This window comes from Carassius gibelio, chromosome B6 (genome assembly GCF_023724105.1).
Source record: "Carassius gibelio isolate Cgi1373 ecotype wild population from Czech Republic chromosome B6, carGib1.2-hapl.c, whole genome shotgun sequence".
Taxonomy (NCBI): domain Eukaryota; kingdom Metazoa; phylum Chordata; class Actinopteri; order Cypriniformes; family Cyprinidae; genus Carassius; species Carassius gibelio.
In genome coordinates, this window is record NC_068401.1 from 17,795,838 (window position 1) to 17,809,494 (window position 13,657).

General features: G+C 39.0%; 1 protein-coding gene across 2 annotated transcripts in view; it reads left to right on the top strand.

The window, feature by feature from the left end:
- Positions 1 to 13,657, top strand: part of LOC127959272 (trinucleotide repeat-containing gene 6C protein) — a 47,040-nt gene that overhangs the window by 16,027 nt on the left and 17,356 nt on the right. Inside the window, exons 4-6 of one of the 2 annotated variants that reach the window (XM_052558335.1) lie at positions 5,448 to 5,768; positions 9,577 to 11,805; positions 12,054 to 12,260. In XM_052558335.1, coding sequence (XP_052414295.1) covers positions 5,448 to 5,768; positions 9,577 to 11,805; positions 12,054 to 12,260 — 2,757 coding nt within the window. The remainder of the gene's footprint in view (positions 1 to 5,447; positions 5,769 to 9,576; positions 11,806 to 12,053; positions 12,261 to 13,657) is intronic. The other variant, XM_052558336.1, reaches the window with a different exon arrangement.

The following is a 13,657-nucleotide window of genomic DNA, read 5'->3' on the forward strand; positions in this document are numbered from 1 at the left end:
AGGACATTGAGATGAGAGATAGTAGCAATCTTTAACCTACCTCAAAGACATCTCTTGGTAATAGTTGGTAGCCACAGCAGCAGTAAACATGTTTGAGCTATGCCTGTGCTTTTGAACATTCAGACTTGTTTAAAAAGGCACATCTCCTCATAACATGCAAAATCATTTACTGTGTAAGTGAAAGTGGCTTTTTGCAAAGGTCACCAATTTCTTAGTGCGGCACAGCAAGGCCACAATAAAACAGAGTTCAAACTGAGGCATTTTCTACCCCAATTATGCCCTGCTGGGATGAAAATTTCCTGCAGTCAGTTGACTTTTTAATGTGTAATGGAAAATTTTAAATGCATTTTTTTTTATTGGACGTATTCTGAGGTTCACAGTGATTTCCCTTTGTAGCAGAACAATTACAGTCTTGGAAATGATAACAGCATCACTTCTCTGCTTGACAAACCAAAATTCTTGATGCAATTAATTTGCAATTTCTCATCCAATTAATTACGTCAACACTCACCACGAGGCTGATTTTCATGAATTGCAGTCTAATAAGCGGCTAATTTGCCTGAACAGAAAGGAAGGAGGGTCTTCAATTCTGACATTTATAAATACTCAAATTAATCATGAAAGTTTAGATTCTGTTATGTTGATTTATTCTGGAACACATTAATCAGTTTAGAGGCCTTCATTCATCATATTATTTAACTGTGCTACATTGGAGGGGCAGCTCTCAATGCTGTCACAGTAGAACAGTTTACAATTGTCCATTAGAACTTGTCAGAATGATTTCAAACTCCTGATCCAGAAGGGACTCCATGATTATGCAAATTTACAAAGGCCAAGATCATTTTCATCACTGTCAAGAGTCCATGTCAGCTTAATGCTTATACATTTTGGAATTTAGAAGATTTAGATATTGTAATAATGTAAATAAATAAATAATATGAATTAGAAAAATATACTATAAAGGAAAGTGTCAAAAATGCTCTTTAGTTTCTGTGTATCAGTAATGTGCTTTAACTTTATTTTTAACGTCTTTGAACAATGCTTCACAATATGATGTTTACAAAATAGCTGTGGTTAGTTGTTTTAAATGTCAGTCAGGCTGTCAACTTCCTGTTTTAAGTGGGTAGTTATAAGCCATAATAAGCTACAAAGTGAACCAGATTTATGCCAAAAGTGACAGGTCGGTGAACGATCAACTTTCTCCATAGCAAGGATGATTCCCTAAAAATTTCCCTGATAAAGGCAGAAATATCTTATGTATTACATTTTTCTTTTCACAACCAGGGAGATTGACTTGCCATAGAATTTCAGTGAAGAAAAGAGAGAACCATCCTCCTTTGTGTATTTTGATGTTAAAACCTTGCCTAATTAAATTGTTGCTGAAGAATTTTACTAATTTATTGCCTAAAAACATTTAACACCATAAACGGCGTTGCAATATCAATTACCCAATTATCCAAATTTAATTGCCCAAATGTTTATTTAAAGCTAAATGAAAAGTTTAATTTGTGTTTCATTAAAAAGAAAAAGCTTTAGTAGTCTCAAAACTCTATTCTATTAGTACCAACTGTGTCCACTCTTGAAACATTTGAGATATTTCCATGAAAACGATCCTCTAAAACAGAAACCAGTAACTAGTCTAGATTGATTTAAAAACTGCTTTCCTTGTTTTCCATTATCAACAAAATGTTCTACATTGGAAACTTCCGATGCAAACTTGCAAACTTGCACACGGCACCATTTTGGTCGAAACGTTGTATCAGTGTTTAAACCTTGGTTTAATTTCAGTCTGAAAACTAAGTAGAATGACTTAAATGCTGCCCAAAGTTTCTATAATTATTATTATTATTATAAAGAACCATCTCTCATCCTCTGCACTGACTATAATGCGCTTTGTCAGCAGTTCATGCCTGTGCGCCTTTGAGAGTTTCTCATTTTCTCTTTGCATCGTTAAACGAATATCATCCCAAGACAAATGCAAGTGGAATTTGTATTTAGATAGTGAATTATGTACACGTTCTATATACCTCCTAATATTTACTGGAAGAAAAGAGTTAAGGGAGTCTAGGATCTTTTCATATTTGTTGAACTGACAGATGGAATTCTGGGTAATCTAGAGGGAAACTAGAAGGAAATTAGCATGTTCAACTACAGCCAGACTTTTACTGTTGTGACAATAAAAGAAGGAAACACATGCAAACAATTATTAACATAAAAGCACTAATACTGATATTTTTCTGTCAGTGTCCCTGATGATTGCCACCCAAACACAGCAGACATGTACAGTAATAAATGTATTAAAGATTTGGTTTCTTCTCTAGCTTCTGAACACTTTAAAGAGAATTGGTTCCAGATTTTTTCTGGGATTAAGAGCCATACGTATGTGCTTACTTATGTGTGATTTTGAGAGAGAGAGAGAAAGAGAGATGGAGCTGTAGACTGAACACAAGAACACAAGATTGAAGCAGACAGGAAGAGATGGAATGAGAGAGGCCCCACAGCAAATTGCCTGTCTGAGATTGCCAGTGTGAAGATCTCATGGTCCCAGTGTCCATCTGTTTCCTATAATGAATTCACAAGCACTTTGAACAATAGGGACAATGAACGAGTCGAACAGGCTGTGGGGGATGGAGGAGAGAATGGAGAGAGGGAAAGGGTAGAGGAGGAGGGGAAATGTGCGAAGGAGAAGGGCACAGAAGAGAAAGAGACAGGCAAGACTGCTCTGATTGGCTGGAAGCATTGTCGATGGATAGGCACGCTGAGCAGAATGTAATTATAGATGTGCGTCACCATCTTCAGCCAGCGGCCAACAGTGCTCTGTTTTTAAATGACTCCAGGGGATCTCTGTATTCAATTCACAACTGGAAAACATTAAGAGTTCTTTGCTTGGTTTGTAAGTATCCCACACAGTAGACACAAACTGCGAGACAAACTCAAGGCTTTCGTTTTTTTAAATGTGCAAAGATCTGCATGGGGCTGATTGATCATGTTTTATTCTTGCGTGTTAATTTCCAGATCATTTAATTTCCTTTAATTCAGGCTGTTATAAATGTCTCATCTTGGCATGAAGACTTTTCTTCGAACTGTGACTATCCTTAACCCAAAACCTGGGATGAGTTACAGCAACTCTGCCCAGAGCTGCTCAGTGCTTGAGGCTGATGTTAATCCTTTTCTTTTCTCCTGAGCATTGTGTGTAAATCTCTCAAAGAGCCTTTCCCCATATGGCCCTCCTGTGTAGTGTTTACCCAGAATACCTAGAAATTGTGAAAATTTATCTTAGGCCGGCAAAGGGACTTGCTACTGTTGGTAGTCTTTAGTCACTGCAGCTTGCAGCTTTTCCCCATTTTTCACAATAGACATTAGACAGGTTTTTTTTTTTTTTTTTTTTGAGTGGTTTGTAGTCAGTGTTCATGGACTGCCACATCCTCCTCTTCCTCTACAGCATTCATAGTAAACACTGTTGAGGAGGTCTCTTTCTGAATATGCACAATCCATTGACAGATGTTTATTAAAAAAATTAAATGTAATAATAAATTTTTCTTGAAGGTTTATGCCATTTAGACTTTTAAAGCACAAAAAAAAAAAAAAAAAAAAAAACCCTTTTCCAGCAAACCCCATATGAGAAAGCATGTGATCTGAGTAATTTATAATAATTTCTGACGTTGTGGGTCAGATTTTTTTCCCCCTTTTGACTTTTGATTTTGAATGAGTGACCAGGGTTGCTGTTCAGAACTTGAAATGTTAAATGCTAGCTAGCTGACTAGTTGAAACAGCATTACTTGTTGTAACATCCAACTGCATCCACACATGCTATATTGTTGTCAGACTATTCTTTGCTCATGGATGTGACAAACAATATTGAATGACATAGGCAAAAAATTTGAAATCTGACTTTACAGCTCAAAATGTTAATTAATCATTTAGGCATAGTGAATAAGGATAATGCCAAAATAAGACAGTTAATTTATAAGTTAATAAATATTGTGTTATTTTAGACACAATGTGGTCTGTTATGCTCAATTTTGCCAACCAGAAGATAAAGACAAATCAGAACTTTTCATCCCCGAGCAACCTACAGTGGCATTTCATTTCTTAATCCACATTTTGAACAAATTAGGTGAACCATTTGGTGCATTGAACCATTGGCATATGCGTTGACTTTGAAGTGGCACAGCACAGTGTATGTATCTGTGAATGACATCAAATTACCGTGAGAGCGATTCAAAAGCACAAGGAGTCGTCTGTTGTCTAATCTCTTGCGGTACTTTGATGTCACACACCGATCGGTGTTGTTCAAGTCGAACAAGCCTAATGATTCAGTGAACCATTCATAAAGAACCGTTTACTTCACTCCTGAATGAATCAGCCATTTGAACGAATCAAACGAATGAATTAATGACTTGATGACTTAAAGGGTTAGTTCACCCAAAAATGACTCACCCTCATGTCATTCCAATCCCATAAGACCTCCGTTCATCTTCGGAACACAGTTTAAGATATTTTAGATTTAGTCCGAGAGCTTTCTGACCCTCCATTGAAAATGTATGTATAGTACACTGTCCATGTCCAGAAAGGTAATAAAAACATCATCAAAGTAGTCCATGTGACATCAGAGGGTCAGTTAGAATTTGTTGAAGCATTGAAAATACCTTTTGGTTATTAGTGGTTTATTTTTGTACCAAAATGTATTTTCGATACTTCAACAAATTCTAATTCTAATTTTAACTGATTAAGGTCCGAAAGCTCTCGGACTAAATCTAAAATATCTTAAACCGTGTTCCGAAGATGAATGGGAGGTCTTACGGGTTTGGAACGACATGAGGGTGAGTCATTAATGACAAATTTTTGGGTAAAGACATTTACCACCACCTACTGGAAGTTTTAATTTTAATATTTAGAATATCATTTTAATATAGAAATAATGTCATATTTTCATAATAATAATAATAATAATAATAAAACGAAGAAAATAAATTATTAGTTAAAGTTATTGTACACCCAACCCAAAACTCACATGGTCCAAAAGAGTAGGCTATATGTAATACATTTTGTCAAACAAAATATTTCTTGCCGAACCTACTTTTTGTAATGGCTGTTTGATGATTTACACAACAATGACTTTAAATTATCTTTTGGGAGGAATTTCTCAAAATTTATTTGTGTGATTAATTCGATTAATTAATCATCACATCATGCAATTAAAGCCCTAATATATGTGTGTGTGTGTGTGTGTGTGTGTGTGTGTGTGTGTGTGTACGTGTACGTGTACGTGTTTGTATAGTTACAGTTTAAAAAAAAAAAAAAGCTTTAGTGGTGCAGCTTAGAAAAATTAACAAAGACTGTAAGATGATTGGTATTTTATTGTAGTTTGATATATTGCCACTTATTTCTATAAATTCATTTCTCTAAATTTGGATTTTGTCTTTAAATTTCCACTTCTCTCGCAGTGCCAGACTCTGTTAATCCCAATTCCACCATCCCTTCAAGCCCCATTCTGTCCTTGAACCTGCCTGTACCCTCTGCTGCCACCACCAGCAATGGCAAGCGTAGCCCTTGTTATTCCCTGCAACATCAGTTACACCCATTACAGCAGCCCAGTCCCCGATATGTGCCCAGAGAGGTTCCTCCACGCTTCCGACAGCAGGAGCAGAGGCAGCTACTGAAGAGGGGTCAACCTTTACCTACAGGCACTCTGAACCCGACCTCTGCTTGCACTCAGTCCGGTGTCATCTCCCCTCCCGAGACGCCCACCAGCAAACGGCACACTGGTGAGAATCATGTTCTGTTTTTGAAGGAGAAAATAAGTTATTTAGTTTAACAGGCTTTTCACTTGACCAATATCAGGTCTGTGAATAGAGATGAACTTTTTTTTTTTTTTATCATTTGATGTCTTGATAGAGACATTGTATTCCTCCTCATGGCCCAGCTGGGATATAGAAGTGTAGAGTGGCTATGATTTAGAGACAGAGGGTGGGATTGTGTCCCCCACACTGCTACACCCTAACAAAGCCTGCCATTGACCTCTTAAGTCTTGTTCTATGCCTGAGGTCATGGGAGTGGCATGGTTGAGGGACTCTGTCTCTAGTGTTTTTTGCAATTATTGTTTACTGGGCCCCTCCCCTACATCCCTCTGGTTGATGACTGAGAGCGTTTGCAATTCACTCCAATCTGCCAAATTTAATGGCAGGTGTAAGAACAGAGGGGAATCCCTGGGAACAGCGGCACACCGGCTGTTCCATGGCTCCTAATGGCTTTGTCAACTCTTGAATAATTATTGTCTTCACTGTTTCAAATGCATTTGATTTTCTGCTAATTAATATTTTAGATGTGCATGCTTCTGAGATTTTAACACCATCAAAAGCAGAGAACAATTAATTTTTTATTTGAAATTACGAAATGGTCTTTTGAACTGAAGGTTTAATTTTGGGATGTGCAGAACAACATTTTTTTTTGGTAATTGATTAGTAAGTGGTTTCCTTTAATAATAATTATTAAATGACTCAGCCTTAGAGAAGCTCTATGTGGTTTTGTTTTTACCAGACCATTATCTGTAGAGCATTCACCGGTGCATCTCAATAAATTAGAATGTTGTGGAAAACTGATCACCTCCATGCAACGCTGAATTGAAGCATTAATTAAAGCAAATGGAGCCCCTACCAAGTATTGAGTACTTGTACAGTAAATTAACATACTTTCCAGAAGGCCAACAATTCACAATTTTATTTTTTTATTGGTCTTATGAAGTGTTCTAATTTGTTGAAATAGTGAATTGGTGGGTTTTTGTTAAATGTGAGACAAAATCATCACAATTAAATGAATCAAAGACTTAAACTACTTCAGTCTTGTGTGCATTGGATTTATTTAATGTACAAATTTCACAATTTGAGTTGATTTACTGAAATAATTAACTTTTCCACAACATTCTAATTTTAGAGATGCACCTGTACATAAGATTTATTGTTGCATTCAAAGACTTGTCTTTTCAATGGGCATCTAAATTAATTAGCATGGTGCTAGGAATGGCAAGGTCATTGGTTAGATTCCCAGAAAAAGCAAGAACTGATCAAATGTTTAACTGGAGTACAATGTTTCTTTAGATAAGAGCATCTGCTAAAAGCATATAAATGTATGTGTCGTAACTGGACACTCAAAAAACATCTAAACTCAAAGATGTCCTTCCAGAGAGGGTTGTACTGTGCAAACAATAGCACAGCATGTTATTAATAAATAAATCTGTTTTAGCTGTTATATTACAACTAAAGTGAACACAAAACGTGTTCGACGTAAGTCCATTTTCAGTCCATGAACCGTGTGAATACAAAGAAAAGTGACTTCTCTCCTCTTTTGGATCAGCTGAAAGAGTTCCAGTTCTTGGTAGCAGAACAAGATTCGAGAGCTGCTTTTTCAGTGCGATTTCAATTTTGGTATTTAGTTTTAAAATGTTTAAAGCATCAGAAATATGAGATGTTAAATATAATCATTAAACAGTTTAAATCACAGCACTTATATTTGTTAGATTTGATTAGCTTTGTTATAGAACAGGCATCGAGACAGGTTTAAAGGTGTGGACATGCAAAATTAGTAGGGTGGTGCTTGAGTTATGTCACAGATATGATTTCATCCATGTCTAAACTAGATATGGTCCCTGTCTCACTTGCCTAGCCCCCTCTAGCTTCATTAGCACAGTGTCTCTCCCCAGCTGAGTCTCTCTCTCTCTCTCTCTCTCTCTCTCTCTCTCTCTCTCCTTTTTTTCCTCACTCTTTTTCTTTCTAATTCTTTCTTCTTTCTCTCAGCGCTCTTCTAAAAGAACACTGTGATCTGACTTTGACAAGTGGAAAACATGACTGATGAGCTTTTAAAACATGTTTGCCATTCCGCTCTTGGGAAGAAGTGAGGCCTTTGATCCAGAAAACAGAATTAGTATGAAAGGAAGTTATTTTCAGACAAAAGCACAGTCTTTTACGTCACTGAAACTTTGGCTAGAGAAAGTCTGGCACTGGAAAGCTGTAATTGTAGACTGTATTAAAGCAAAATGTAAGAAAATCTAAATTTGTTAGGTAAACATGCCAAAAGGTCTGATGTTATTTTCCAAAGTTTGAAAACTTCCTGGGCATACACCAGGATGAAAAACAGATACACAGTTCAGCAAATTATTGTTTCATTCAAGACAGAGGTACTTCAGGCGGTGGAAGGATGCTGTAGAAAGACTCTTAGACAGTAGTTGCAGAAGTATGTTGGTGTCGAATGGTCACAATTTGTATCTCGATTTATTTTTTTTAGGCTAGTAATGTGGAGCTACTTTCTAGGTATATAAACTCCCACTTCCTGTGTCTTCTATTTTGTTTTGCTTTGTTCTGTTCTGGATGCTCAAGTAAGAATGTGAAAGGAAAAAGCCTCCGCCTTATGTGTGATTAATTTATCATGCAGCCTTCTTTCTGTTGCTTTCCCTCTGAAGGGAGAGAATATGACTAATAGCGAGAGTAAGCAGAGGAAGGTATGTGAGGAGAAAGTGAAAAAGGGAATGAAAGCGAGGGTGAGAGAATTGTAGACAGCAGCCTTGTTCTCCTGGCTGCCTTTCAGCTCTGATAAAATGGCGTCTCTGAGAGCGGCTGGCTACAGGAGAATAAGTCGCTGGATTGTCTGAGCTCCATCAAAAATTTGAAAACTCAAAAGTTGTAAGATTATTCAAATGTTGTCAAACTAATGACATTTCAGCTAAATTGTTACTTTGTTGATAGTGAAAACTTAAGCAGTGGTTGCATGGTTGATGTTGAAATGCACTGTAGCTTGAATGAGGCTGTGGCGAAATGAGGGGATAATTGTATAGATGGAAGAACTGCATTATGAGGCACTGGCAATATTGTGGCCTGGCGATATCATAAACCTCACATCTATTTGAGCTGACACAGAATTTTTTTTTTTTTTTAAGTCTTTGTATCATTCTAGTAAAAGAGCAAATTAATTTACAAAGAATACACTGGTTGCTTAAGCAGGCACTCACCAAGGAAATGAATAAAAAATGTACTTGTTATTAACTAAACATTAGGTTAGTCATGGGCACCATATTTGATTTATGCAGTGAATCATTTAGTTGCCACATGCCCCTTTAAGGGGCTCGATAATACATCTGTGTACTGTTTCTAAGGAACACTCTTAGTAGTTGTGGAGAGTGCACTTGCTTTTGCATTGTAGATCAATGCCGCCTTTCTGCTTTTCACTATAATTTAACACCATCGATTACCTGCTGGCTCATGATTGAGTATAGCTAGAAAGAAGTAATGCTGTGTGTTAGAGAGAGTGAGAGAGAGAAACGTGTACATATTGGTTTAGTATGCATCCTCTTGAGTATCTGTGGAACATGTTGGTGAAGACCACAAAAAACAATGGATGACAAGCTTGGTTTTATTCCAGTAAATGAACACCGTTCCACCTCTTTCTTCCCTTTAAGTGATGGAGATGCTATATATTCATATTCCTTGGTTTTAGTTTAAGATAAATGGCGTCATGTGTGTATATATATAGTTTTTTTTATCTCTTTTTGCTACATAACATCCACCCTATTTATTTATTTTACAGGACTTTCTCATCAAAGTGGACTGAGAGCCCAGCATGAAAATTGTCTTTGGAGCATCCCAGTCAGCAAAAGCAACAGCAGCAACCGTGATAAAGTGATTATTAACTGTAACGACACCGACACTTGGCCTTCCAATAGATACGGCAACAGCCAACAGACACCAGAATGCACCTTGAACCCTGAACGCACATCAGAGGTCGTCAGCAACAGTAGCAGCACTATTATGGCTACAGGAGCTAGCCAGCAGGGTCATTACCCATTTAGCAAAGCCAGCATTAATCTCTCTTCTAATATGGTCTCTAGTCAAAGTGGACCCACCAGGGGCTGGGTCTCAGAGGGAAAGATTGACTTGTCCATGGGCAGTAGAGGGCAGTCCAACTGGGGTGCCTCTAATCTTAACTTAAATCCCAGTGCTAACCCTGCTGCTTGGCCAGCACTTGGACATGAGGGTCCTGGGGTAGGGTCAGGCCCTAGTAGCATGGTTTGCTCAAATCCACTTTCGCTCAGTATGTGTGGCCAAGGAGGAGTGGCACCACCTCATGGCACCAATGGAAATAGTTGCATTGGTTCAATGGAAATTGGAAACCTGGTAGGGGACTGTGCATGGGGCAACCCGGATGTCCCAGAACAGCATCAGTCACCCACAAATGTATCTTTCAACATGAAACCTCCTAACCTTACAAGTGATGGACCAAATAACACTAAACCAGAGCCAATGAGTCCAGTGAACAGCTGGAGAGGAAACCTCAGTCAGTCACCTACTGAGCCTGCCAGTGAAGATGGAACTGCCTTCTGGGGCAACGGCAATGCCAAAAATGCAGAATCAAAGGACGCAGGCTGGGATTCTGCAGGCGTTTCCTCTTGGGGGCAGGGGGGAGGTAGCAGTGGTGGTGGCTGGGGTGACTGGGGCAAACAACCAAGCACTGAAGGTACAGGATGGGATGCGAATGATGGTCCTTCCCATGACCATATGAGTTCCTGGGGCCCTGATACTCCAGCAAGTGAGGGCAGCAGGGACAGTAGTGAGGGCCACCCACGAAGAAGAGAAAGGTCCTCAAGTGATGATTTGGCCCCTTTGCTCCCAAGACAGGACTTGGACCCACGTGTCCTCTGCAACACAGGCTGGGGACAGACTCCAGTTCGCCAACACACTGTTTGGGAAATGGAAGAAAGTCCAGACAAAAAGAATGGTGCAGAGACTGATGTCTGGGGGTCTTCCTCCAACACACCTTCATCTGGACCTGCACCACCTCCTCCAGGATGTGCCAGTCCCAACCTCAGTGTACCTCCTAGAATGGAGACAAGCAAGAGTGAGGGATCTTGCAGAGCCATACCAAATGCAGGCTGGGGAGGATCAGTCTCAGTCTCTTCTCAGCATAACAGTGGATGGGGGGAACCTCCTGCAAATAAAAAGGTTCCCAATGGATCCCAGTGTAGCTGGGGTGATCCTGTTGCTGAAGGTCCCAATACCAGTGGTTCTAATGGCCAATCCTGGGCTGAAGAAAAGTCCCCTAGCTGGAATGATGGTACTTCTCAGAAGAAAACACAAGGTTGGGGTGATGGAACCAAAACTTCCTCAGGCTGGGGAAGTAGTGGGAGTGGGAATAGTGGAGAGTGGGGTGACCCTTCAGAAATGCGAAAGAATGGGTCTGGAAGTTCCTCCTGGGACCCTGACAACAGAAACTGGAAAGAAACACAGAGAGGATGGGGTAAAGCAGCACCAGCACAGAGTGGTAGTTGGGGTGATGCTCAACATTCCAATGGTTCAGCCCAAGGTTGGGGTGGAAAACTTCAGGAATCCACATGTGGCAACGGTGGAGCTGGAGGAATAGGATCATGGGGCAGCCCAAATTCTGAGCAACAGAAACAGAGCAACTCTGGCTGGGCATCAGGAGGGCGACAGGAGCTGGGAGATGAGGCCACAGGCTGGGAAGAACCCTCTCCTTCTTCTATTCGTCGCAAAATGGAAATTGATGATGGGACCTCCACCTGGGGGGACCCCAGTGCTTACAGCAAGAGTGTAAACATGTGGGACAGGAATAACTCCCAAAATAATCCAGGAACCAGCAACAGTGGCAACAATAATAGCCTCACTGGGCCAAACAACAATAGCAAGCCTCACCAACACCACAGCCAAGGTCCCACTCAGAACCATGTCAGTGGGAGCAACAACAATGGTTCACCCAATCAAGGTGAATCTCCTCTCAACAGAATGCCCGTGGTGAACCCAGGTAAGAGAATGCAAATATTTTATCTTAATTTTAGATAATGTTATTATTCTGTACATCTGGAAAACTTTAGTAAAATATCCGGAGATTGTTGAAGTCAAGGTTAGTGCAATCTCTGATGTCCACTAAAAAAAAAAACATCCATCAGTTTGGAAGCCTAAATGTGTGTTCTGCTTGATACTATTTTGATAATTTATTGATTATTTGGACATAAAAAAAAAACATTTTATTTTTTATATTTTAATTACCAGGCTGGGGAGAGCCTAGTAATGTACAGCCAAACTCCGAACCCTCTTCATGGGGCGAGCCAGCCAATTCTAACTCTTCTGTGGACAATGGAACTTCAACTTGGGGCCAGCACTCTAGGGGCTGTGGGGGATGGGGTGAAGGTGGCCATGACTCCAGTGGACCCTATGGTAGAGGAAATGCACCTGCTGGATCAGGCTCCTGTCAGGAAGGTAATGAAATAAAGAAACCTTTTCATATTAAAGCACTCGCTATAATGGAAGTTTGGAAACTAAGAAATTGTTGATACTTAAAGGGTTAGTTCACCCAAAAATTTAAATTAGCCTAACTAAAAATAGTCCTAGCCCCTCCAAGCCTTTCAATGGGGCTAAGCGGGTGTTGGTTGTCAACAGTTCAGAAGACATGAAATAAAGTGTGCACATCCGTAATAAAACATCCCTCACACGGTTCTGGGTGGTGAATAAAGGCCTGCTGTAATGAATCTATGCATTTTTGTGAGATAAATATCAATTTTACGAACATAATAAACACTTTTCTATCACTTCCGCCATCTGTCAAACAAAGTTAAACCACACTGGCCTCTGGTGGTTGCATAAATCAAGTACAGATTGCATTAATTCACTTCAAATTTTAAGTTTTAGTTTTTTCTGCTAAATACTTTAAGTTACAACTTTAAGTTATTTGTATTATAAAATATAAATTCTGTGGCTCTCTGGCATTTAAAAAAATTGCTCTGTTTGCTTGAACATCTCAACCAGCCTGACAAGCACTGACACAACCAGTGACGTGGGTTTGGACCATGGCTATATGTCTTTACAACCAGTAACAGAATGGGACAGTATTTGAGAAGCTTGTTTGAAAACTGTCATTATGTTTGCAGTTTAATTTGGTGACCCTGGTGCCACAGAAATTAACTTGTACATGTTGTTTGAACATAAATGTGTGTTGGCAGTGTGTGTACACAACAATCCTAAAAATTCGCCTGCCCCTTTTTTTTAATCCCTATAAATCATAAGCAGTGTCTAAGAGCAAGCCGATCACAGTGCCGAGACGCAGTCCACAATCCATTCAGTTCAGAGCTGTGAGTAATTGTTTAGGTACTGTATTTTACACTGCTGTCACTTGATACACAGATCTAATATAAACAAACTTCACAGACATAGCTGACTGTGTTTTTGTAATTTATGCATTTTTTATTTTTTTTACATAAACGTGTGTGAAAGAGAACTTAGTTTAGTACTCACATGACATGTGAAAGTCTGTGTGTGCAGAAGTTTAAACTGATATGGATTTAAAATGCATTAATTAAGTGCAATAGTCATAATTAAAAACCAAAGCGATGCTTTTTGGCATAGTTTTTTTTTAGTTTTGAGCTGTAAAGGCTAGCCGATTCTGGAAAAGGTGATAGGGAGAAGCAGCTTATTTGCATCTAAAAAGTCATGCACACTCAAAATAGGCTTTTTTTTATTCTATAATAAATGATCTGTGGGGTATTTTGAGCTGAAACTTTACAGACACATTGAAATATCTTGAAAAAAGGAACATAATAGGTACCCTTTAAAGGGATAGTTCACCTAAAACTGAAAATTCTGTCAATACTTACCCTTGT